The sequence below is a fragment of the Halichoerus grypus genome, chromosome 4 (genome assembly GCF_964656455.1).
Source record: "Halichoerus grypus chromosome 4, mHalGry1.hap1.1, whole genome shotgun sequence".
In the NCBI taxonomy this organism is placed as follows: Eukaryota; Metazoa; Chordata; class Mammalia; order Carnivora; family Phocidae; genus Halichoerus; species Halichoerus grypus.
In genome coordinates, this window is record NC_135715.1 from 123,885,054 (window position 1) to 123,911,387 (window position 26,334).

A 26,334-nucleotide genomic window follows, 5' to 3' on the forward strand; every position below is an offset into this window, starting at 1 on the left:
CCATCCAAGCATGAATTAATGTTCAAAACTATTTATAAATCCATTTAGATTATTGGCTCTCTCTGGCCAGGGCAGTGCTGCTTGCCAAGCACCAAGGATCGCTGAGCCAGAGACTTTGCCACCCTCCTGTACTCAAGGGGGAACAAATCCAGCTCCAAAGCCTCATTCCACACCAGCCAATCACCTTTCCTGCCTGGAGGTAATTCATCTCCCTTGAAGATGTGATAGAGAAGCTGGCACTTAGGCCTGGGCTTAAATAATTAACTAAGTACATTACTGAAAAGGTAGAAGCAGTTTGGCTAAGTTTCAGATTTCTTAACTTACCTGGATTGTACCAGTCTGGTGTTTTTGGAGTACGGCCTGTATAAGAAAGAAAGCAAAAGGGTCAATATTAGTATCCAATTACAGATAATGTCATACTATAAGTAAGTGCCTTTAATCTAACTCAAGAGCACTTGCAGGATTGCTGAGTTCGACCATTTCTGGCCAAACCATTTCCTTTCATATTATGATTGCTTCAGTTTGAATTTTGTGGGGCCTAAGCTAAAGCTGCTTTAGTGGCAATCAAAAAGGCAGATCTGTTAACTATTAAAGTATTCCTAGCAGTTTTCTATCTTATATCACGGAAGCCACAAAGGAAGACTAGATGGATAAAATATGGCTAATAATTAGAAAGTATAAATAAGTAAACGAGTATATTATATACATTACATAGAAGCACTAAGGAATAGGCACCAAGATAATCATCACCGCAGGATGAGGTTATTCAGGAACTACTTTTCCATCTAATGCAATTTGAATAATTGTTCTATAAACCTGGGTCAGTAGAGTTCATTGTCCCCCAAGGCATCCTTGTAAACAATGTACAGTAATAGAGTATTGAAACTTTTGAGGAGGTGAGAGACAAAACTGGGAGAAAAATAATAAAAATCACCCAGAATTCTTCATCAGAAACAGAGAAAATATGTACTTTACAAAGAATTATGGGCCTTGAAGTTGGGTGGGTCAGGGTCCAAATGCCCTCAGACCTTCACTGCTGTGGGACTTTGGATCAGCTGCTTAGCCCCCTGAGACTCAGCTCTCTACTCTATAAAAAAACAAGAATCCACTACCTAACTCACAACGACTGTGAAAATCACTTTAAGGCTGCCTCAACAGAAGCACCCAGACAATTCCAGGGCTGAGCGGCTCCCCTCTTCCACAAGGATGCTAGTTGCTTTCGGCTCCCCTCTCCCACAGGATGCTAGTTGCTTTCCTCTCCCTTTTCATTCTGGTTGTAGGTCATACTGGTTTCAAGGCAAAGACATAGTTTGATGACTATTAGAAATTACAGGGTAAAATAGCTATTCTTAATTTTGCTGTTGTCTGGGCCTACTGCAGAGAAGACCCTCCTCAGAGGACTGCCTATATATCCAACATCTTTGGTTTCTCTCTCTGAGTCAGCTCTTTGTATATTGGATAATTTCTATCAACAATGGGTTAAATCAGTTAAAAATATGCATAGTTTCTTGTTTGTAATCTTGTCAAAAACTTCTGTTCAGACACATGAAAAAATGCTCAACATCACTCGGCATCAGGGAAATACAAATTAAAACCACAATGAGATACCACCTCACACCAGTCAGAATGGCTAAAATTAACAAGTCAGGAAACAAAAGATCTTGGCAAGGATGTGGAGAAAGGGGAACCGTCCTACACTGTTGGTGGGAATGCAAACTGGTGCAGCCACTCTGGAAAATAGTATCTATGATCCAGCAATTACACTACTAGGTATTTATCCAAAGGATACAAAAATAGTGATTCAAAGGAGCGCCTGCACCCCACTGTTTATAACAGCAATGTCCACAGTAGCCAAAATATGGAAAGAGCCCGGATGTCCATTGACAGATTAATGGATAAAGAAGATGTAGTATGTATATATATGGCATTGGTATTGCATATATGGTATTATATATATATATATATATATATCTTATATATATAATATATATAATGGAATATTACTCAGTCATCAAAAGAACGAAATCTCATCATCTGCAACAACGTAGAGCTAGAGTGTATTATGCTAAGTCAAAGAAGTCAGTCAGAGAAAGACAAATACCATATGATTTCACTCATATGTGGAATTTAAGAAACAAAACAGGTGAACATAGGCGAAGGGAAGGAAAAATAAGATAAAAAACAGAGTGGGAGGCAAACCATAAGAGATTCTTAACTATAGGGAACAAATTGAGGGTTGCTGGAGGGGAGGTGGGTGGGGGAATGGGGTAACTGGGTGATGGGCATTAAGGAGGGCACTTGAGGTAATGAGTACTACGTGTTATATGCAAATGATGAATCACTAAATTCTACCCCTGAAACTAATAATAATGCACTATATGTTAACTAAATTGAATTTAAATAAAAAATTAAAAACATCTGTTCATTTGTTTTTTGGATGAACCTATGTCTAATCTTGAAATTTCTTTAAATTAGTGAGAAAAACAGAGTGCAAGGTTGTTTTTTTTTTTCACAAGCTTATGTATGTGTGTACAAGGTATCAAGAAATACAAAAACAGTTGTGTTTGGATAGTGGCATTATAGGTGATTTTCCTAAAAATATTTTTATAAGCCTTATTTTTGATACTGTTTTTCAATGAAAAATATAATTTTAAAATTATATATATCTATAGTGGTTATGGCTATTTAAAAATTTTAGCTTGTCAGAACATCCCTTTTAGAGAAGAGAACTAATTAGAACCAATTGGGTCAGGTAATAAAAAAGGCAAATACTCTGGTTTCTCTCCAGATCATATGAATCTTTTGTCTTTTTTAAAAAGGCAAGAGCTAGAGAAAAAGTATAGTGATTTAGGCTACTGAAGAAGTAAACTGCTTTCAGAAAACCAGAAAAATACAGATTAATACAGAAATATCCAGTTGAGCAGACTCTGGAGGCTCTACTAACTAAATATCCAGCTACGTGAATGTGACACATTGTAACTTAGAGTTTAGGGACTATCAAAGGGGAGTTTACATAACCTTTAAACTCTGGATCAAACAATCATTGATGGCTTCAAACAACTGTGAACAGGCTGAGACAGGAAGTTCTTTAGTTTTAAAATTTTGTTTCTGCACGGGGACAGCAGGGGTGCAATTATTTAGAAGATCTATTTAGTTAGTTAATAGATTTAAGTTTGCTAAGTTAGTTAATTCCCTTCTTTTTCATTTAAAATGAAAAAATACATAAAAAGAAAAAAAGACAACCACATGCTCTTCGGAATATTTCCTGTGGTTACTGGTTTGTAATTTCTATGGTTATGCTGGTGTGAACTCTTGGGTCTGCCCCACCACTCAAACAGGAGCCATGGGGGTGGGGTGGCAGCTACCGTGTGAGGGCGCACTTTGGAGGGAGCAATGACTCTGTGCCATGTTAGCAAACACCAAAGACTAATGGGAACATCACCATTACTGCTTCAAATCAGAGACATTATCCAAATTAGCTATTATGTTAGTTACTCCCTGCTTGTTTAAAGGGAACCCAAACTGGTTTCCCTTTGTTCCTCTTTTAGGTTTCATCAAATAATCAGAAATAACTGAGGTATAATTTCTCCCTTAGAAAAACCTCACACACACACACACACTTTCCTCTTTTATTAATGGCCTGCCAGTTGCCTTTGTGAAAGAGACTTACCAGTTACTGTGTTGGATATCATGTCTTTTAAAGGCAATATGGTGGTGACCTTTTTAAGGAAAAAGAACAATCTTCTAATAGGTAGTTGCATGAAGGAAACCTCTGCGTTCTTTGAGAGCTTAGAGGAGGATATACATTTAGTTTCAATGATCTACATTCGGTTCAGAAATTTAGTTTAGAGCTTTCTGTGCATTTACCACTAATTAATTTAATATATCCAATAAAATTATTTAAAATTATTAAGAAATAATTTGGCTGTTAAAAATCTTAACATTTTCCTTAATATTTCTTTAACATTTTCCTAGTAACAAGCTAAGTAAAATGGTATCTCTTTATTCTCCTTTCTCTCCTTTTTATCACCAAAGCCTCTACTATCAAGCTAACTGGTTTCTTGAATTTGAATTTGAATTCCATAAACTACTACCAGTTTTGGAGTTCAGAGCAAATTGCTTCTACATGTTACAGAGACCTGCAAAATTTTGATTTCTTGACTTTTGCCTCATTTTCCCCAAGCTTATCTTCATTTTGTCCTTCATTTTGCATCAAAATAAAAATTGAAATGATTCCCTCCACTATGTGTCTTCTTTTAGTTGAAATAATCTTTCATTCCAAAATCTAATCTCTCTAAATTCATCTTAAATTTTATCTTCTATACAAATTCTTTCATGATCAAAGAGGAAAATACCATCTAATCTCAATAAACCAGCCTTGTACTTGGGGTAGGAGTCAGGCAAGATGGAGTTTAATATATTAACTACATCTTCATAGGCTTTTTAAAGTTATAATTATAGACTAAAATGCTCTCTTAGGTACTTTAGGCTTGGCATTTATAATGTTCACATGAGAAGATTGTGAAAAGGAGTAACTACCACTTACCTTTTGGAATCTGGCATACCCATTCAAGTTTTGTATCACAAGCAAAAGGTCTTAAGTAAATAAATTCTCTGTCATCATAGAAATACCAGCTTCTTCGCCCTGGACTTTGAAGGACCTAAAGGAGGAAGAGGATTGAAGAATATTTTGAAGTTGATGCAGCTTTATAAAACCTTAAAGTGTAAGCCCTATAGTCTTTAATCTGTTTTAGCCCTAGCACCCAAGACATCTGTTTATGAATGAACACAGTGTTTAAATAGTTAACAGCCTAATCAAGAATCTTCAAAGGGGCTGATACAGGAAGTATATCATAAGGTCATGTTTATATCCAAAATGTAAATTATTGGTTTTTTTTTCTGTTTTTGCTGATATGAAATTATAGATTGCACCTTTAAATTTGAGAAAGGTCAACCTAAAAAAAAAAAAATGTTTACTTCAGTGGCTTCCCAACACCAGATTTTGATTAAAGCAGATCTGTGAAAACGGGACATAAGAGTCTGACATCAAGGGCCAGGTTCCTGCTCTGGTGTTGCTCTGCACTGCTAGGATGTTAACCTCCTCTGCGTGATCCGAGATAGCTCTCTACAAACCCCAGCCAGTAAGCAGGCAAGAGAGGAAACGGGAGGGGATGACCTAGGAGGAATCTCCATCACTTTTTGGTCTGTTTTCTCTCTCTCTCTCTTTTTTTATTATGTTATGTTAATCACCATACATTACATTATTAGTTTTTGATGTAGTTTTCCATGATTCATTGTTTGCATATAACACCCAGTGCTCCATTCTATACGTGCCCTCTTTAATACCCATCACCAGGCTAACCCATCCCCCCACACCCCTCCCCTCTAGAACCCTCAGTTTGTTTCTGAGACTCCATAGTCTCTCGTGGTTCATCTTCCCCTCCGATTTCCCCCCCCCTTCATTTTTCCCTTCCTGCTATCTTCTTCTTCTTTTTTTTTTTTTTACATATAATGTATTATTTGTTTCAGAGGTACAGGTCTGTGATTCAACAGTCTTACACAATTCACAGTGCTCACCATAGCACACCCCCTCCCCAATGTCTGTCATCCAGCCACCCCATCCCTCCCACCCCACACCACTCCAGCAACCCTCAGTTTGTTTCCTGAGATTAAGAATTCCTCGTATCAGTGAGGTCATATGAGACATGTCTTTCTCTGATTGACTTACTTCGCTCAGCAACCGACAGAATGGGAGAAGATATTTGCAAATGACATATCAGATAAAGGGCTGGTCTGTTTTCTCTTAAGGCCAAGATTCTGGCTGGGTATTAAGGGGAGATTCTCCTTCTAGAACACTGCCCTGGCTGGCCTTGTTCCTGACATAAGCTGCATCAGTGTCTCTTTTATTTAGCTTTTCTTTTTTTTTTGGTAGATTTTCTAATCTCTTTACACATAAGAACTCTATTTACATAGAACATAGTTTTTGCATCAGTGTTCTGGAAACCTTACAAACTTCTCTAAGTTTTCGCCTTCTCATGTGTTAAGCTGAGAATTCTATAAAAATGGCATGATACTATGTAGTTTATTACTAGAACAATTGCTGTTGCCTAACATCAATCTAATTTCCCAACTTTGTTTTCAACTATGGCACCAATGAAAACTTCTTGATCTGTATTCTGTTCTCCTCACTGCCTTAGCCTCTCCCTTCCACTCTCCCTTATTTTATGCCACCTCCTCATGCCATCCCCCATTAGAAAGGCTTACCTTTACCTGTACAAAAGCACAGTTCAAGTCCCACCTCTTTCTGGAAATAGGCCAGAAGAATCACTTCCTCTTCTGAGTTTCATCAGCCCTCCTCGGCCCACTAATTTGGAGCCTATTACTGTACAGTAATAAGAGCCACCTTTTTGAATATGAATTTTATCTTCTCAATTTAAGTCTAAGTTAGGTGGCTTGAGGACGGGGCCATGGGTGTTCTTACCTCCCATTGCATCTAATATCATGCTCCACATACAAAACGCACTCTGTAGATCTGTTGCCTCACTGCACACAACGCCAAATTTATTTCTTAAATATGCAGATTTCCAGCATTGTACTGACCTTGACAGCAGCACAGTCTCTGATATCATAATCCTGCTGAAACTCATTTTCCATGAGAATAGTAGACACCTTAAAAAACAAGAGAGGCTTGAGAACTTAAGACTGATGTACAAATATCTGCAATTTAGATGTAATTTAGGCAGCTTTAATAACTCAAACACATTCACATGCCAAGGAAGGAAAACTTTTTCATCTTTTTTTTTAATATCAGGATGTTAAATCATGAGATGACTTAGAAAATATACTGTCATCAGTTTCCAAACAAAGGAAGCTACAGTTTCAGAAGTGGAGGTTAATACTGTATTAAGTTTGCAGCTGGAAATCACAGAGAATAAGGAGCTTGCAAAAGACCTTTTTTTGGGCATGTGTTGAAATGCTAGTTATTCAATTAACTAATTTCAGATATGCTCCCATTTGAAAATGAAACTCAAGAAATTTTACATTTGGAAGAATATATGATGAACTGACACAATGGTAATGTGGAGTAAATATTCAATAAATTTGAGAATAATTTGCTCCTATAAGTGTTACCTAAATACCTTTATATAACTCTTATATTTTATAAAAGTAAAAGCTTCTCATTATGAGAAAAGGAAATAAAAAACAGCACAGGGCGCCTGGGTGGCTCAGATGGTTAAGCGTCTGCCTTCGGCTCAGGTCATGATCCCAGGGTCCTGGGATCGAGTCCCGCATCGGGCTCCTTGCTCAGCAGGGAGCCTGCTTCTCCCTCTCCCTCTGCCTCTCCCTCTCCTCTGCTTGTTCTCTCTCCGTCTCTCTCGCAAATGAATAAATAAAAATCTTAAAAAAAAAAAGATTGTCTTTAAAAAAAAAAAAAACAGCACAAAGAAAAAGAAAAAAAAACTTTACTATCCAAAGACGACCACTATATCTACATATCCATATTTTTATGTTTTTAGGACTATAGAGAAACTATCTGTATGGTTATTTTTTAATCTTTAAAAAATAGTTATTTATTTATTTATTTATGGTTATTTTTAATTTTTTAATTTTTATTTTTTTTAAGATTATTTATTTATTTATTTGACAGAGAGAGACATGAAGAAAGAGAGGGAACACAAGCAGAGGGAGTGGGAGAAGGAGAAGCAGGCTTTCCGCTGAGCGGGGAGCCCGATGAGGGGCTCAATCCCGGGACTCTGGGATCATGACCTGAGCAGAAGGCAGACGCCTAACGACTGAGCCACCCAGGCGCTCCATGATTATTTTTTTAAATAAAAGGGAGGCTAGTATCTTTTTTTCCTCACTTTATATATGTGAATGCATTTCCATTTCAATAAAGATACTTCTTCATAATTTTAATGGTTATATAGGATGTGGATGTATTATTTAACAATCAACTTACTTGATATGGAAACAAAAAATCCCTTTACATTATTCCAAACAAGAAAATTTAAACTTACTGGTGTATGATCACTCCACTCCCAGGATCCTAGTAAATCAAATTTAAACTTACTGGTGTATGATCACTCCACTCCCAGGATCCTAGTAAATCTGGGCTCCTTTTATTCAAACCTATCCACAGCCAACGCTGGTCACTATGTAAAAAGGAAGTATTAAAAAACGATTTGAGCACAGATTTGGCAAAAATATATAGCATTCACATGTCTAAAATACTTAAGACATATAAGTTTGTCTTGTCACTTACTGAAAAGCACAACTTCAAGCTCTATAAAAAAGAGGTCTCCTGAAATAAAACTGAACTTTAAATATGAAGTAGCTATGGAAAAAGTACCATACTTCTTAGAACTAAGTTTTCAGTTATGTTCTTCATATGAAAGGTAAAAACTATTCTGCTTTGAACTTGAGGGGAAAAAAGTGCATGATTATTCTAAATCTTTTAATGGAGAGCTTCAATATTAGACAATGTTTTTGATACAAAGATAGCAACAGCATTTTCTTGAAGTGTCTACCTATAACACAATCAAATATCTTTTTTTTAATGCAGAACAAATCATTTGGCTAAATTTTTATTAAACAAGATCAAGATTAAAAAAAATTATTTAATCCCCACTGCCCATTAAGTTTAAAGTAAACAAATATAAGTATTTTTTTTAAAGATATTATTTTTAAGTAATCTCTACACCCAACGTGGAACTCAAACTCACAACCCTGAGATCAAGAGTCACATGCTCTACCGTCCAAGCCAGTCAATTGCCCCCCTCAATTTTCTTAAAGAATAAGTATCTTCTAAAAGCCAAACTCCGTGGGTTACACCAGACAACATAATTAAACAGTCATTTAAGTGATTATATTTAACACTCATAACTCTTATACTTCTATGTACAAGGCATTGAGCTAGGTGCCATCGTAATACAGAGAAGTACAAGACGTAATATCTATCTTCAAACGGCATATAAACTACTCAGGGAGACGAGATATACATGAACAAGGAAATAACCACCATTTTGGAAAGATATCAAATGATACAAAATCTGCATAAATTTTAAGCATTACAAAACTTTCGAGAAAGAAGGTCATTGTGGACTGCAGGAAGTCAGGAAACATTTTGTGAGATTAGTAGGACAAAAGACAGTCTTCAAAGGATGGCTAATATTTCTTAGAGTAAAATCTGAGTGTTTAACACTCAATATCCAGATTGACTGAGAGGAGAAAGGATAGACATTTCAAGGAAGGATATGTACAATAACATACAGAAGCAGGGACATATGTTGTAAATATCCCTTTTCCTCAATTAAACTTATTCTCTAGCTAGGAAGATACTGCTAATAAAAATAGAAGTAATATAGCCATAAAAACATTTTCTTCACCTCTAACCCCATTTGAAAATATTCTCTAAAATGGGTTACACTTTTTAGGCTTTTTAAAAAATTTATTATTATGTTCAATTAGCCAGCATATAGTACATCATTAGTTTTTGATATAGTGTTCATTACTTTTTAAATTTTTCATTACTTTACTCATTACTTTTTTTTTTTAAGATTTTATTTTATTTATTTATTTGACAGAGAGAGAGACAGCAAGAGAGGGAACACAAGCAGGGGGAGTGGGAGAGACTGAGCAGGGAGCCTGATGTGGGGCTCGATCCTAAGACCCTGGGATCACGACCCGAGCCGAAGGCAGACGCTTAACGACTAAGCCACCCAGGTGCCCCCAACGATTACTTTTTAAGTAGACTTTTAAGTAGACACTTTTTAAGTAGACTATTATCCATGTAAATTTTTTTTTTTTTTTTTTTTTTTGGTGATGCTGATTACTTTCCATATAATTTAACCTTCTGATTGCATGTAGTATATATGGTCAGTACATATGAGTGTATATTATATATGCATAACTAGATACATATATAAATGTTACATGCATATAAATATAGCACATATTAGAGAAGGCATAGGATCCAAATCTAAAATTAATCCTTACTCTCAAGCTCAATATATGGAATGTTTAGCTGAAAAATGTAAGTCTGCCTTTCAAAAAATTTGCTAGTGAGTCAAGGCTAGAGCAAACTTAATTTTACTTCTTTAAAAAAATTTTTATTTATATACTTGTGAGAGAGAGAGAGCACAAGCAGGGGGGAGCGGGAAGGCAGAGGGAGAAGCAGACTCCCTGCTGAGCAGGGAGCCCAATGCAGGACTTGATCCCAAGACCCTGGGATCATGACCTCAGCTGAAAGGCAGATGTGCAACCGACTGAGCCACCCAGGCATCCCGAGCAAACTTAATTTTAAAGTAATTTCTCATGTTTTAATAAAATAATTGCTTTTCTTTACCTCTTCCCTCTACTCAACATTCCCCCATACTTTAATATAAATAAATACTTTTCATCTTTTCGGTCTTAAGCTTTTCAACTTATTGCAATGGAATATGAGGACTGTCCCCTTTCAGTCTTTATTGCTATACTGTTTTCTTTCACAGAAAAAGATTACCAATTTGTAGATTTCAGATAATCCAGTGGAGACAATTAAGTCCAGTTTGAATTTAACAGCTATAAGAGGAATTTGCAGTTTGTGTCTTCAACTATTCAGAGCTTTCTAACAGGCTTCCAAATTTATCATACTTCCCAACTGCTGAATTTCTAAACCACAGGGTCTAGATAATTGCCATATACAGTATAGTTAAAGTCAGACAGGTAAAATAAAGAGGAGGTCAAGTTTGCTTCCTCGTTCCTTGGAGATGTAACTTTATTTCTTTCAAATTTTTGCACATAATATATTTGAGCCTGGGGAATTTGTGCACATTTTGTGTTTCCCTAAAATAAGCCTTAGATAGCCTATCTTCTTTTTACAATCAACAGTACAACCAGGAAGATGGTCAAAGATCATTTGTCACCTGCATTTACTCTATAGTCAGCTCCCACAGAGAGCCTCTTTAGAGATCTGTCTCTACCTTTCCACCCAGTCCTTTCTTCGCTCTACCTCTGCCCACTTAGAAACCTCTGCTCTCAAGCTCACTTCTGCCTCAGAAAATAGTTTCCCAGAAAACACAATTTGCTGCATTGTCCAAAATTTTTTAATCTTTACTACTTTCTGAGATTGAACTTCATTTCAACCCAGACATTTAGAGTTCTTAGCTTCTAATTCAAGAGATTCATTAGTGTTTTATAAATATAGAAAATAGTAGCTCTTGTGTTTTTTTTCTGTGTGTGGTAAGAGGTGGAAAATATTTCCTCAATTCTAACTTATTCCTGATTTGACCTGGTTTATCCATAGGCAGATAAAGAGAAGAAGAAAGTGAAAATCACATTAATCACTGCATACCTCTAATGTGGATTTAGAAAATTTGAGGGAGGGGAAAAAATGGATCATAACTGGAGAATTAAATCAACTGGAAAATTTCTCACTCTTTATAAATTTTTCTACAACAAGCACTAAATATATGGTTTTAGGGTGTTAGGTTAAGAAGACACTGCACGAAAGGTTAATATGTGTATCTGTGTTAAAATTCCTGCTCTCAATCAAATTTCCCAGTGCATCTGGTTTCTAAGGAAAACAGTATCTCAGCTATAAACCCCAATAAATACTATTTGATGAGGGCGCTTAGTCTGCAAAGCCTTAGATTTATATCTAAATCCATTCATGCCACATCACAGGAGGTAGTACACATAGCAGCAACAGCATGGCAAACGAGGCTTTCTCCTTTAATCCTAAAACTGTTTTTGTTCTACAATGGCTTTCCCTGGTGGGCTGCCATTAAGAGATGCAAAGATCTTAGAGCCTTAATGACTTGGTACACCATGAATCCTTTTCATTGAAATACAAATAGAGATGTGGAATTTAGATTGAGAGAAGTATAGCAGTAATCTGACTTAATTCCTTGGCATGCAATACACAATTTGGGCAATGGACTTCTGAGAAAGGTCAATTCCTGCAATAAAAAGGTAAGGCCTTCAAGGAGTAAGCTTTAGAATCATTTTCTGATATAAATGGGTTTGTCTCCTTCCTTCCCTTCAAGCCATGGTTACAATATTGGTTTTAGAATATGTTGTCTTTCTAAGTAAAGTGTGGGTAAATGGTCTCATTATTAATGGAGCACATAGTAAGCAGACAACACAGGCTGCTTAATATGGCACATACCAGCGGCTGGGTTAAGAGTACTAAAATATGGTGCTTATGAATGAAAGGATTATGGTGATTTGTTTTTTCTTTGCTCTCTTCTGTTTTCTGAATTAAATATATATTACTTTTGTGATCAGAAAAAAAATTAAACACTGTTGTACATTCTTTGGAAAATAAACTATATGCATGGGAATGGAAGAAAATGGAAAGGATTTACATTAAATGCTAACTATGTTTATAACAGAGCTAGGACTTGAGGTGACTTTTATTTTTTTCATTATCACTTTTTTATTCCCCAAATCTTACATAATGAACTTGTATTAATTTTTTAATTGAAAGGAAACTCAGCAAGTGTGTTCAGAAACAAAGAAACAAATCAAGAAAAATTCCTTAATTACCTCTCACACTCCAGTGTTATTTTATAGTGTAATCTCTTCTGTATATAGAAGCTTAATGATCATTTATATCGCATATGATATTCCATTTTCCATCAATTGATTCCCACAAATATCCACAACCTCATTGCTTAGTACTCATCCATGGCTTCCTGTTCCAGTTAAAGATTTCTAACCTCTTGCTTGGTATTAGTTGAAATCCACTTTGTTTATGTCAGTATTTTACTTAAAAATACTTTGGCCTAGACAGTATGATACTGTGTGTGTCAAGCTTGAGATCTAGGGGCCAGTAAGTTGCCTTGCTCAAAATTCTCACTTCAGGGAGGATCAGCAGGGTATTAGATGTTCCAGAGGTGGCCACCACAAGGATGTCTGTTACCCAAAGCCACACCTGAGGTTTGGTTATTAGCAGAGAGAATATCAGAAATAGGTGTATATCAGCAAAATTAGAAGCTTGTTAATCAAGGTTAGAAGTGGGCTCTCAATGGTGAAGTTGAAATTGTTTAAGATATGGGGTATAGCTAAAATATTTAGAGACACTCTCACCCTTCATGAAAGGTTATTTCTTTCTGGTGAGGCTGGTAGCCAGTACCATTAGAAATGGATCTGGGGCTTGATCTCTAAATCGTCCCATGTCTAGTCATTGGGTCAGGTGATCGGAACTGCCTGATGGTAACTATAATGTGAACACAATCCTGCCTCAGGAATATTGCCAAATCTACCTCAAGTGAATCTTCCTTGCAAGATGGTGGCTGGAACACCTAGGACAGACAGACTGCTGGGATGTTGGAAGCTTATGAAACAGATTGTATGAAATAAGTTCTGTGTCTGCTTCAATGAATGCTTAATAAATGTTTGTATATGTGGAAAGATTTGGTCTGAGTTTTGTATTCATTATAATCTACTCTCAAAGTTGTGGGGAGTAGCTAAGAAACACTAACCTCAAAAGGAAATTAAGAGTTTGGATATCCAAATTAGCTCAGGTTAGTGTGCAATGAAATCTTGTATAATAATTTCTAGTGCTAGAAAATGAAGTCCAGAATGTCTGAACTTCTATAATAGATGCTTAATAAATGAATACTTATGGAACACATGTACTATATTTTGCATCAGGTTTCCAGCACATTGTAGTGAAACTTCCCTTTCTTAATGAGAAAAACACAATAGTAGGTATATGAATGTAAATCTGGAAAATGTGGGAAAATGTTCAAACATTTCAAAAATCACTCAAAATCTTATCTTCCAGAGGTAACAATTATCTTTCTTTGATGTATTTTTGTAATCTACTTTTAAATGTAAATAGTATATTTTTTTATTCTTCCATAATTTGCTTTTCCTCCCACTTAATATATTGTAAATATTTGCATGCTATAATATTTTTTTTTTAAAAAATCTTAATGCACAGGGTATAAATTCCAAACAAAGATCAACAATAGTGATGATAATAGGGATCTTTACCTTTTTCTGACTTTTACAGAAGTGCATTTAATGTTTACTCATTAGATGTGATATGGCTATTGGTTGAACTATCCTTCTTTTCTTTTTTTTTTTTAAGATTTTATTTATTTATTTATTTGAGAGAGAGAGCACTCAAGAGAGGGGGTTGTGGCAGAGGGAGAAGCAGGCTCCCTGCTGAGCAAGGAGTAGGGGGTTGGGGCAGAGGGAGAAGCAGGCTCGCTGCTGAGCAAGGAGCCTGATCATGACCAGGGATCAAGGATCCTGGGATCATGGCCTGAGCTGAAGGCAGACACTTAATCGACTGAATCACCCAGGTGCCCCCATCCTCCTATTCTTACTTTACCAAGAATTTGTATGTTAATTATGTTAACTTTATGATATATTTATATATTAAACCAGGAATGAATAGTGAATTTTACCAGATGTATTTTCAGCACCCAGTAAGATGTTCATATGACACTTGACCTGATATACATAGAGTTCCTAGCACTAACCCAACCTTGTATTCTTGGAAGAAATCCTACACGGTCAAGGTATGTTATTTTGGTATACTATAATGTAGTGGGTGAAGGAAGTGGGCTCTAATGGTTCAAATATTGGATCCTTTACTTATTATTTATATAACCATGGGCAAGTTGTTTTACTTCTCTGTATCTGTTTTCTCATTGAGATAAAATGGTCATTGTAATAGTACGTACCTCATAGGTTGTTGTAAGGATTAAATGAGCTAATAGAAAACACTTAGGACATTATCTGGCTCATAATAAGCACTCTATCAGTGCTTGTTATTCTATCACTTACCAGTATTTACTTTTTCAAGTCTAGTCATGAGGTTGGTCTGTAATTCTTTGTGCTCTTGTTGATAGGTTTTGATATCAGAATTAAACTAGTTTGCAAAATAAACCAGATGTCTCTATCAGTTTCTATGTAATGGAATACAAGCCCTTGCTTGTACTACTGAAATACAAGGTAATGATCACTTCTTTAAAATGTGAAGAAATTGGGGCGCCTGGGTGGCTCAGTCGTTAAGCGTCTGCCTTCGGCTCAGGTCATGATCCCAAGGTCCTGGGATCGAGCCCCACATCACGCTCTCTGCTCCGCGGGAAGCCTGCTTCTCCCTCTCCCACTCCCCCTGCTTGTGTTCCCTCTCTTGCTGTGTCTCTCTCTGTCAAATAAATAAAATCTTTAAAAAAATAAAATAAAATGTAAAGAAATTCACATATATAACCATATATTATGCTTTCTATCTCTTTCTTGGAAGAAATTCTTTGTCAACTTTTTCCATTTCTTTCATGGCTATTAAATTACTTGGTTTCTACTTAATATATCAATTGTATAGTAATTTGTATTTCTCTAGAAATTGTTCATTTTAACAACTTCATTTGTCACAGCATAGAATTATGCATAGTATTCTTACCAATTAAAAAATTTCTCCATGAGGGCGCCTGGGTGGCTCAGTTGGTTAAGCGACTGCCTTCGGCTCAGGTCATGATCCTGGAGTCCCTGGATCGAGTCCCGCATCGGGCTCCCTGCTCGGCAGGGAGCCTGCTTCACCCTCTGACCCTCCCCCCTCTCATGTGCTCTCTCTCTCTCATTCTCTCTGTCTTAAATAAATAAATAAAATCTTTACAAAAAAAAAAAAATTTCTCCATGAAATGGGTTTTATAATCCCTTACTAAGTCTTCATTTTAAGTATCTTTATCCTTATACAAAATCTTTATTATGTTCTTTCTTATGGTTTCCTTGTATTGATGTTGAAATTTATTTTACTTTTAGGTGAATGCTTATTTTCATTATTTTTGTTTAATAATTAAAGCTCTTAAAGCTATTAATGTACCTCCAACTATAGCTTTGGCTATATCCCATGAATTTCAGAATGAGTGTTGTTATTATCATCTATACAGTTTTGATTTATTTGACAAAAAAGTTACTTAAAAACATTGAATTTATAAGTGGATAGGGTTTGACTTCACTTCTTATGTACCTGTATAATTTCACCACTTTGGAATTTTAGATTTTCTTTTTAGTCTAATAGATCAATTATTGTAAGTGATACAGGCAAAGAGCCTGAAGAGAAAATATATATAGACTTTGTAATATATGAACAAAGAGGATATGGTTAAATCAATCTTAATTATACTATTCGTATATTATTTCCTTTTGTCTGTCTCACTTGTTGATGAATCAGACAAGTGTTAAAGTCTCCCATTATTGTTATTTATTGGAGAATTTCACTAATATAAGTAATTTTTTTGCTTCATATATTTTGATGCCAATATTTTTAAATGTGTAATGGTTCTTGACTATTATAATGTCGTTGTAGATTGTACCTTTATTCAATATGAAATAGATCTCATTTCCCCATCTGGTGCATTTTTACTTCACTTGTATTTTATCTAATAATAATACTGTGACTCCAGTTTTTTGTTCACATTTGCACAATATAATTTTGCTCATTCTTTTAATTTTCCCATTTTAGTTACTGTATTAAGTTTGTGATTATTAACTCAAATGCTATTTAGGTTAATATGGGACAAGAACATAACTAAGTGAAGTGGATCAAGGAGTAATAAATTAGAGACCACCACAAATCGTAGAGTGATGCCCTATCTTGGTAAGCCATTGGCTACTCAGGACTAACCAATTATTGCTACAATATGAAAATGTGTCCTATTGTTTTAATTTTTAAAGAAGTGTTTAAAAATATGGATTTTTATCAAAATTTCTCAACTTTGAAACACTTTGTAGCTTCTTCCTTCTAGGAAAAGAACATCATACTCTTTGGGCTGGATAGGTACTAATTGGTAAGATTCGTTTGAGGTATTTTTCAACAGCATATAGTTGAATTTCATTATTGAAGAAATTTGCAGACTTATACTTAAACATAACTGGTAAGAGATAAATCTGGTCTTCTGCCATCTTGCTTTATATTGGATTTCCTGCTTTGTTATTTCATTTCTTTATAATTTACTATATAAACCTTTATTTCACCTATTATATATTCAGTAAATAAACACACTCTGTTTTAAAAAATGCATGTAATTTGTGTTTCTAAATATGAATTTTAGGTAAATGAGGAATTTATTATACTTTCATTTTTTACAACCATTTTATCTCTTTATATCCCAGTTTTTATTTATAAACAGAGTTAAACACCTGGTCTTATTAAAATATTCTCATGTTTCTCTTTTAGGATTTAGGATAATTTCTTTCTATTTTTATTATTACATATTGCATTATTTAGACTGGGGATGTTTTTACATTATATATTCTTCCTCTTAATTCTTTTAAAATAAACTACCTATTCATGTGTTCCTGATTTTTAATTCATCTCTCAGCTGGAATGTGTCTTTGAATTTTTTTCAAGAAGGAAGCTATAGGGTTATATCAATAATAATCTTCACAAACAAAAAGCAATGTAATTGAGAACTAAAATTAATATACTACAAACATTTTCCACCTCAAAACTCTATTTTTAAAAAAGATTCAGAGAGAGAGAGAGAGGGAGAGAGAGAGCGAGCACACAAGCAGGGGGAGTGGGAGAAGGAGAAGCAGGATTTCCAAGCTGGATGCAGGGCTTGATCCCAGGACTCTGGGATCATGACCTGAGCTGAAGGCAGACGCTTAACTGCTTAACAGACCGAGCCACCTGGGTGCCCCCACCTCAAAATTCTTTAGATGCCAGTTTTTAAATGCCTTCCTACATATAATGTCCTACAGAAGAAGCTACCTGGGTTTTCTGTTTTGTTACCTGTTTTGTTTATTTTTTTTGCTGTTATTCTTTCAGGCTTTTGTTTGAGTCAAAATGATGGAAAGTATTCACAAGGATATGTCTAAACGGTAATTTCTTTTCCATAATTTTGCCTGGTATACCCGAATCCTTGATTTACAGATTTGGGTCTTCTTTTCAGTTCATAAAAATGAGGGAAGGAAAAAAATAAATTTGTGAAGTTGAAGGCCCTCATACTCATGTTTGCTCCCAAAGCTTCAGAGAAATTTTTCTCCTATGACAGCATCACCTGGTCCATATTCCTCCACATTGTCCCTAAGGACATCAGGAAAATCATCCAGGAATCCTTCCACCATAAGATCAAAATCACAAAGCCTTATTGATTCTGTCTTTGTAGCATCTCTGATTACTTCCCTATATTCACATTCTTCCTACCCATTCTCAAAGTAGTTTTCCATCAAAGGGCTGTAATAGCCTTCTAATTACTTGCCCTGCATCTACCTACCATCTCTCTCTTTCTCCCTCTCTCTTTCTCTTTCTTTATATATACACACATACACACACATATAAACACCTTTGTTGTTGTTTGTTTTTTGCTTATTGACTTAAGATCAAACTCTTTCCCTGGCAAAGAAGGATGCTCCAATTTCATATCCAAATCTCATTTTCTAGCTAAGTGGTATGACTCATTTCTCCCTGACCATATCTGTACACTCTGGTCTCAGTACCTTTGCTAATGTTCTGTTTTCTCTGGCTCCTTCTCCTGGTCTTACCTTTCAAAATACTACCTTACTTTCTAAGAACCATTCTTCTTCATAACATTTTTCCCAATTATAACTCCCCAAAGCACTTCATCTGACTTTAGAATTCCATGGTCCCTCCTTACCTTTGTTCTAGATTTTCACCATACTTTTCTTATCCCCATTGTTGGACTTCATCATGCTACATAAAGGATGGGGATTCTATCTCCCTCATCTTTGAATTATTTACAGTGTCTTGCACATAAAAATGTTTGATGTTGAATGACTGCTTAGCACTGAATGACTCTTAGAAAATAAAACATGTCAATTCTGAATACCTGGAGGACATTAAATTTAGCATAGAAGATCTCATTCTAAAAGTATTACCTGAACTGGTCCATTAAAAAGTGAAGAAATTCCTTTATTTCATCCATATGAGTGAAGCTAGGGAGGTGTCCTCCAAGAGCTTGGCAGAATCTCTCAGCTTCTTCCCAGTTCCTTTTTCTTACAATTCTTTCTATATGAAACAGCTTAACAAGACAAAATGTTAATCTCTTTTCTGGCATAATCATAAAGTATTCATAATTTCAAAGTTTATTATGGTCAAATGTGTAGGTTTTAAAATTAAGTTTCCTATTTTAATTCAAATATAATTAACATACAGTGTTATATTAGTTTCAGGTGTACAATAGAGTGATTCAATAATTCAATACATTACTCAGTGCTCATCATAAGTGTACTCGTTAATCCCCATCACCTATTTCACCCATCTCTCCACCCACTTCCCCTCAGTTTGTTCTCTATAGTTAAGAGTCTGTTTTTGGTTTCTCTTTTTTTTCCCTTTGTTCTTTTATTTTGTTTCTTAAATTCAAATGTGTAGGCTTCCGAAATGGATTCTCATACGTGTAATAATAACATGAAAATGTTTTTATTTTTACCTGTAATAAAAACAGGTGAAAAAACATATACTGTGACACAAACAGGACCTGCTGAAAGTGTCAACTAAAAGGCCAGGACAGGGGCCAGCTACTGCTGTCAGATGGATGCCCTTCCTCAGCCAGGATGGGGAACTGCTCCAACAAGACATCATATTCTCCCACATTCCTAGGACCAGCAGGTAAGGCTATAAAGGATACATATGAATACTTTGGGAGTAGACTTCTGCAGAGAAACAACATAATTATGAACATAATACACTAAGACCGGTATAAGTACAGGCCTATTTTCTGATGAAGATGAAGCAAAGGGCAGATTGCACTGGTGTGCTAACATTGAGAGAGGGTGGCAAAACAAAACTTGCCACTTCAGACTCTTTCTTTGGTTTGTGAGGATTAATTTTTTCCCAAAAAAAGAAGAAGAGGGGATGATACAATGGTAGATTGAATTACTGATCCCAATTCTTCAGTTCCCCATGATATAACCGTATATTCTTGCCATGGCCTCCTGGTGGGTGAAGTATCCTTCTCTGTACCTTGGTTTGGGGCCTGGCCATGTAACTTGCTGTGATCAATGGCATATTAGTGGAGGTACAGTGAACAGAGGCCTGAAATGTGCTTACATGGTTAGGCTTTCCTCTCAGGCTCCAGCAACTGACCATAAGAAGAACAAGCCCCTGATAGCTACTGATGCTTCAGCCTGAGACCAATCAAAAGGCAGCACATCCCAACTCATAGCCTGGAGCCCAGCATAGCTGACCCACAGTTGAAAGCAGAGCTCACCATTCAAGCCTAAACTAAAACAATCAATCCCTGTTTGACCCAGAGATCTGTGAGCATGGGACTAAATGTTTGTTGTTATAGCCACTGAGTTTTGGGATGGTATGTAATGGTTTCTTTGGGGAACAGCTGACTTATAGAGGCCCCAAAATAAAATTTTTTTAAATTATAAGAAGTGATAGAATTCTTCATTTGACATAAAGATTAGAGGGATATGAGAATACTAAGCAAAGTGTCAGCATGGCATGTAGCTTACTTAACTTCTCAGAACAAAAGAACACTAGGAAAGAGCGAGTGTTGGCTCTGGCCCTGCTCTTTTGGGTAGGACATGAGTTCATCTGGGGATGAGCTGTCTCATGACAAAGGTTCAATGGTGCTCCCAAACACATTGGTAGGTTACATATGTGCCTGGAGAGAAGCATAATTTCTACAAGCATATGGACTAGGATAGTAGAAAGATAACCTCATTAAGGAACTAAATGAGAATGTTACTTTACCTTATAACAAGAAAGACTTGAGGGGAAACTATGCCAGCCTTCAGGACAGGGGTCTTCAGGCTTAGGAGCTACTTCTTCAGGCTGAATGGGCCCACTTATTTTCTTGCAAACCGAGAGTGCTCTGAAGTTTCTGCAGTCTTTCACCTCCCACTTTCCAAGAGACTTTCCAGTAGCCATAGCCACACACCCGCCTGGAGAAGCTGGGGTTGAATCAGAAAGTTTAATTAAACATTACATTTGAAAATTAAAGTCCAAATACTTTCTAGTATCCTTGCCCTTTATTTGGGCCAAGGTCTGGAGAAAGAATATAAAAGATAACAGAAGAAAGAAATGTGTTGTTCATAATAATGATGATGATGATGACGACAATGATGGTAATAAAGAGAAGTGTTTATTACCTGCCAGGTACTGTTCTAACAGGATCAAATGAATCAGTCCTTACAACTGACCTCCAGAGTCGATTCTATTGTCATACTAAGGTACAGTGAGGATTAGTGACTTGTCCAAGGTCACATGTTAGTAAGTGGTTGATCCAGAACTAGAACCCAGGTGGTCTGCATCTGGAGCTGTACGCTAAACTACTAAGCTGCTCAGCATAGCCTAAGTGGTTCACATTAGCTTTTTTTTATAGAAAGCCAAAATCCAATACAAAGCATTTGATTAGAAATCAGGGGATCTGGATTTTAGTAATTCAATAACTAGGTAACATTTGTCAAGTAGATCACCTTTCTGAGATTCTGTCTTCTCAACTCTAAAATCAGAAGGGATTTCTGAGGTCCTTTCTGGTTCACAATATTCTGATTCCATGGCTAATTATGGTCAATGCTTTGAGCTTGTTAAAAAAAGATGAACTAACTTTCAGATAAATAATACCTACAATATTGCCTCCTTAATTCTCACCCATTTGGAATAATAGAAATAAACACATTCAATTTTGGAGAAAGAAGCTAAGAGAAAAAAGCAGAGAGATGAAAGTGTAAAGCACTTCAAAATGAAGCTTCTAGATTCTGTTTGAGACTTACATGGAAAAGATAAACTTGCATTGATGGTTCTAGCTTTGTGCCATTAGAGGGTGGTTTCTGAAAACTGAGTTTTTTAGCTCCTTTTTGGGCATTATTCCCAAGGATTTCATAAGGGAGACACAGTCACTGCTTCTATTTATGGTTCCATAGACAGACTCTCATCCTGAAGATCATCATTTGCCTCACATTTCAAAGCTAAGTGAAGACCATATCTGGGAGGTACACTGCATTTCACAAATCATCATATTCTACTACTTTAAAAGTAAGGCACTCACCTGGCTCAAGAAAATTCCAGTTGGAAAATGTTACAGCTTGCTTTACTCCACCAACTCCTGTCCAGCTATACTCTCCATGTGAATCTATATCTCTCAGGCCAGTCCAGAAGTATTTTCCTGGAGATTTAGTATACTTTTTAATCATATCATTCAGGTATTCTTGCTCAAATCTACAAAACAAGAGTTAAATTAGTAGGTGTTTTTATAATGATTGAATTACTATGTAAATTGAAAATGCACCTTTCTCTTAGGAGACTTACTTCGTAAAGCTAACCCAGAGTTAAAAGTTCACCAGTACATGTTTACTGATGGTCATACCTGCTAGTTATAGTCAGATTGCAGTTGGTTCCAAAAGGGACCTCATCCCTGTAAATCTTGTAACAGATTTCTCCATGTCTTTTCCAGCCCTAAATCCGAGGAGAAATATCACACTGTTCAGACTTAATATCCTACCTCTAAGCATGATTCTGCTACACTGATAACATCTCACACTTAGAGAAATCAAGGACATGCACCGGTAATTCATACACATGATGAAGGTGGGATACAACTTCAGAGATAACTCCTACAGGATTGTGAGCTTGTGTCAGACAGAAGGTGTGTCTTATTTCTCTTTGCCTCCAGGGCCTAGCTCCTCATAAGACTATAACGTTGTTGGTTGAACTATTTTTGGAGAGGAAAAATATAAATGGGGGAAGTAAAGACATCAGCATTAAGGATTATAATCACATACATTTTTATAGAAATCATGAATAGGTAACTCTTTCCTATAACGTTTTTTCTTCTGTAAGAACGCCAATATGTAATGATTCACTGCCCTCTGATTTGCTCTAATGTAAATGAACAGAAGGTAGCCATTTCTTCTATTTTCCAAGTCTGAATTGTTTCAGTCTCACCTACCATCCTTAACCAAGAAGGTGTAATATTGCTTAGAAAAACTTACGTAGGGACTTTACATACCTCATCTGGAGGACACATCTTGTCAGATGTTGTATCATTCATTTGTTCTCCCTTTTTCTTACATACATATTTAAGTTTCTCTTCACAGGACTGGACTTTCCACTGACCTAACTTTTTAAAAATAGAAAGAAATTTTTTCCACAGAGAAATTATCTGCCATATATTTAGAGTTGAACTCTAACTTATTTTAAATCAAGATAGTTTCTTCTCACAAAACTGTGAGCAAGGGGCAAGGGGAGGAGGAAGGGGAGGGAAAGGGAAAATGAATGACTATGTCTGGGAACATATTCCTAGAAAATGCTACCCGACAGTCCTGCAAGGTTGTGGCTCACAGTCTGTAATTTCAGCACCACCTCAAGATCATAGTGGAGATGAATTCCATTTTCTTAGAAGAGTAACAATAAAACCATCAAAGGACATTTAGTACAGAAGTTGAAGAAAGAAGAACTCAGCCTACACGCAGTTGACAGTGTTCAAGTCTTCTCCCACATGACATGGTCAAAGTTTGCCCATTGGTTAAAAACTTTTGGACATGTCAACCAACCATGCTATTTCAGTCTCCTCATATATAACATAATCATGGTAATTAGAACAGCTACTGTCCAAGAATTCCAGAATCAAAAGTTCCTTCCACTTTACTTAGCTTAGACTTCAAAATTCTCTCTTAACATGACTTTTGCTTAAGTCACTCTGCTTTCTTCAAATTAAATTTCAACAAGTCAATTGTGATAAGAGTCAGTTTCAAACACTGGAATGCTGTCTAGGTATGTTATCAGTTTAGTCTTGCCTGTGGGATCTCATTTCTATCTTTGACACTGTATCAAAGACATCTTAAATATCCTTTTAAATAGAGCACCAAATGTGACACCCTTCTAAATTCATCTAGGACACCTTTCTAGATACATCTTTACTCTTGAAACACTCCTAAATACACATATCATTTATTACTTCCACTTAAGTCTCTCTAGAAGTTTGAGGGACACAAGCCTCCTAAATAATTAGAAGTCCCCAGGAAAGTGATACAAACAAAATATAAAGATACACATGTCTTTTCTCTCAACATGCAGCCTATTTTGGACTCTTAACTAAAGCATGTTCAACAAATAGTTAAGCATTCTACAGAAGAAAGCTGTTCTCTGAAAAACATTAGACTTAATTTTTAATTAATTAATTAATTTTTAAAGATTTTCTTTTTTTAAGTAATCTCTACACCCAATGTGGGGCTTGAACTCTTAAACTGGAGATCAAGAGTTGCATGCTCCACTGACTAAGCCAGCCAGGCGCCCCTGGACCTAATTTTTAAATAAAAATATTTTTTCACTTCTCAAATTAAGATTAATATAAAAATCTGAACATGAATTCAGAAGATGGGATTTTTCCCTTAAGTTGTGGTTATATGTTAAATATACTGATGGTCCAGAGAGAAAGCAGCTTATTAGAACCAATCTGGCAGAAGAATTGAGTTCTAACGGGATTTCCTTCATGTGTTTCAGACCAGAGCAGATACTCTCAGACAGGAAGTGGATTGCTTACTTAGTCATTGTTTTATTTACATCTTTTTTCCAGTAGCTTCCAGAAAGACAATCTACAGGGCTATGACCTTTTATTTTCTTTCTAGGCTTAAACACAAATATCCCAACCAAAATCATCTTAATATTATTTGGTATACAATAAGAATATAAATAAGCCACAGGAAGTTTCCTACCTTTCCTAAATAGGAAACGCAGTTGGGAGTCTTATTGTAGGGAACATTTGGCTCATTCTTATTCCAATATGTTAGAGTAACTTCAGTACCATCAGACCACTGAAATAAACTTGGTACATTTTTGTTCTTAAGACCTATCCATATTTCTTCTTTGGCATCTAAAAGAAAAATATTTTATTTATTTGGTTTTACTCAATTACATACTTCAATATGTATATTGTTACTGATTTTACATTCTGATAATGGGGTTTTAGGAGCCTCCATGGTATCTGTAATTAATCTATGAAAATATTGATAATTTAGGCAGGCCAGGAGTCAAGGGGTTTCAGGGTACTTATGCAGTCAGAGTACACAGTGGAAAAGCCACACTGTGATCTGTAGGTTAGGTGTTCCTGCTATCTGATTTAGATAAACCTTGCTTTATGGGTTATACAGGTTTCCTCTGCTATCCGAAAGCTCTTTCTGCCACTTCACTTTTACTGCCTGTTTTCACTAAGTGAAAGAAATCTGAGGTGGATTTTTGCTTTTACAAAATGGTGTTTGCTTCTTTGTTTTTATGCCATTTTGGTTTATGAAAGGTTTCATAAGAACAGTCTCCTTTTGGACAGCAGGGGAAAACTGCAATGAAATTCTACAAATACAATCATAGATACTCCAGTTAGAATAGGACTGATGTCCATCCCTGCCCTAGGATGATGATGCTGCCCTCCCAGGGGAAACAATTAACACCATGCTGACACAGAATAGGTGTCTATTATTAGCTATTACTATTAGTGAATCCTAGGAGGAGGATATAATACAGCCTGTCTAGTGTATTTTTGTTCTTCAGTCTTTAGCCTTTAAATAATTACAAAAGTGAAATAATCATGAAATAATCATCACTTAAGCATCTGGAGCAACTTAAATAGCACGTAGTTTATGAGAAGAGGGAAATTATTCAATCACTGGCTATACTGTCAAATTGGCAGCTATTAGCTACATGTGGCTATTTGTAAATTAATTAAAATTAAATAAAAGTAAAGATCAGTTCCTCAGTTACATTGCAAGTGTTCACAAGCCACAAATGGCTGGTGGCAGCTGTACTGGACAGCACAGATTATAGAACAGTTCCATCATCACGGAAAATGCTATTGGACAGTGCTGATCTGTAAGAATCAAATTGTAAGCTTTCATTCCCACCAAGAGTCTAAAAATAGGGGTACTTTAGAATGTTTTAAACCTCTCAAATAGGATGTTTTAAAAACTTACCACCATTATGGAGTTTTGTGACAACCACCTCCACATCTGCTAAAGAATGAATGCTGATGAGATCGCTGCTCAAGGCTTTGCATTTTGTATGTGCCTTATCCCAGGAATCACTTTCATTTACCAGCAGATAGCAAAAACCATTATTTGACAGCCAGCCTGCATCACAGTGTGTATCTAAATATGTCCAAACATCTGCAGGAAAAGCAGCTATTTATATTCCAGTAAAGATACATCTATTTTGAATCAATAACATTGCAAATTCTTCCTTCTTAAATCATCAAGATGCTGGAAAACTGGGGAATGGGATGTCAAATAGTACAGGGACATGAATTTATGTGTTGCTTCATTCTACATAACATCATAAGAATGACTGCAGGGGTAAAGATAATGATATGACTGTAATGTGATACAAATGTGCTACATGATTAGGCTCCGACTATTTGAGGAGGGATTGCCCTT

At 36.0% G+C, this 26,334-nt stretch overlaps 1 protein-coding gene across 2 annotated transcripts in view; it reads right to left on the bottom strand.

Annotated features, from left to right (window-relative positions):
- LY75 (lymphocyte antigen 75) overlaps positions 1 to 26,334 on the bottom strand; it is a 125,150-nt gene that overhangs the window by 75,687 nt on the left and 23,129 nt on the right. For both annotated transcript variants that reach the window (XM_036118524.2, XM_036118523.2), the window contains exons 7-17: positions 25,876 to 26,067; positions 24,628 to 24,785; positions 22,923 to 23,033; positions 22,281 to 22,369; positions 21,963 to 22,132; positions 20,666 to 20,865; positions 18,841 to 18,983; positions 8,072 to 8,153; positions 6,601 to 6,669; positions 4,547 to 4,661; positions 325 to 360 (exon numbers count right to left, since the gene is read on the bottom strand). In XM_036118524.2, coding sequence (XP_035974417.2) covers positions 325 to 360; positions 4,547 to 4,661; positions 6,601 to 6,669; positions 8,072 to 8,153; positions 18,841 to 18,983; positions 20,666 to 20,865; positions 21,963 to 22,132; positions 22,281 to 22,369; positions 22,923 to 23,033; positions 24,628 to 24,785; positions 25,876 to 26,067 — 1,365 coding nt within the window. The remainder of the gene's footprint in view (positions 1 to 324; positions 361 to 4,546; positions 4,662 to 6,600; positions 6,670 to 8,071; positions 8,154 to 18,840; positions 18,984 to 20,665; positions 20,866 to 21,962; positions 22,133 to 22,280; positions 22,370 to 22,922; positions 23,034 to 24,627; positions 24,786 to 25,875; positions 26,068 to 26,334) is intronic.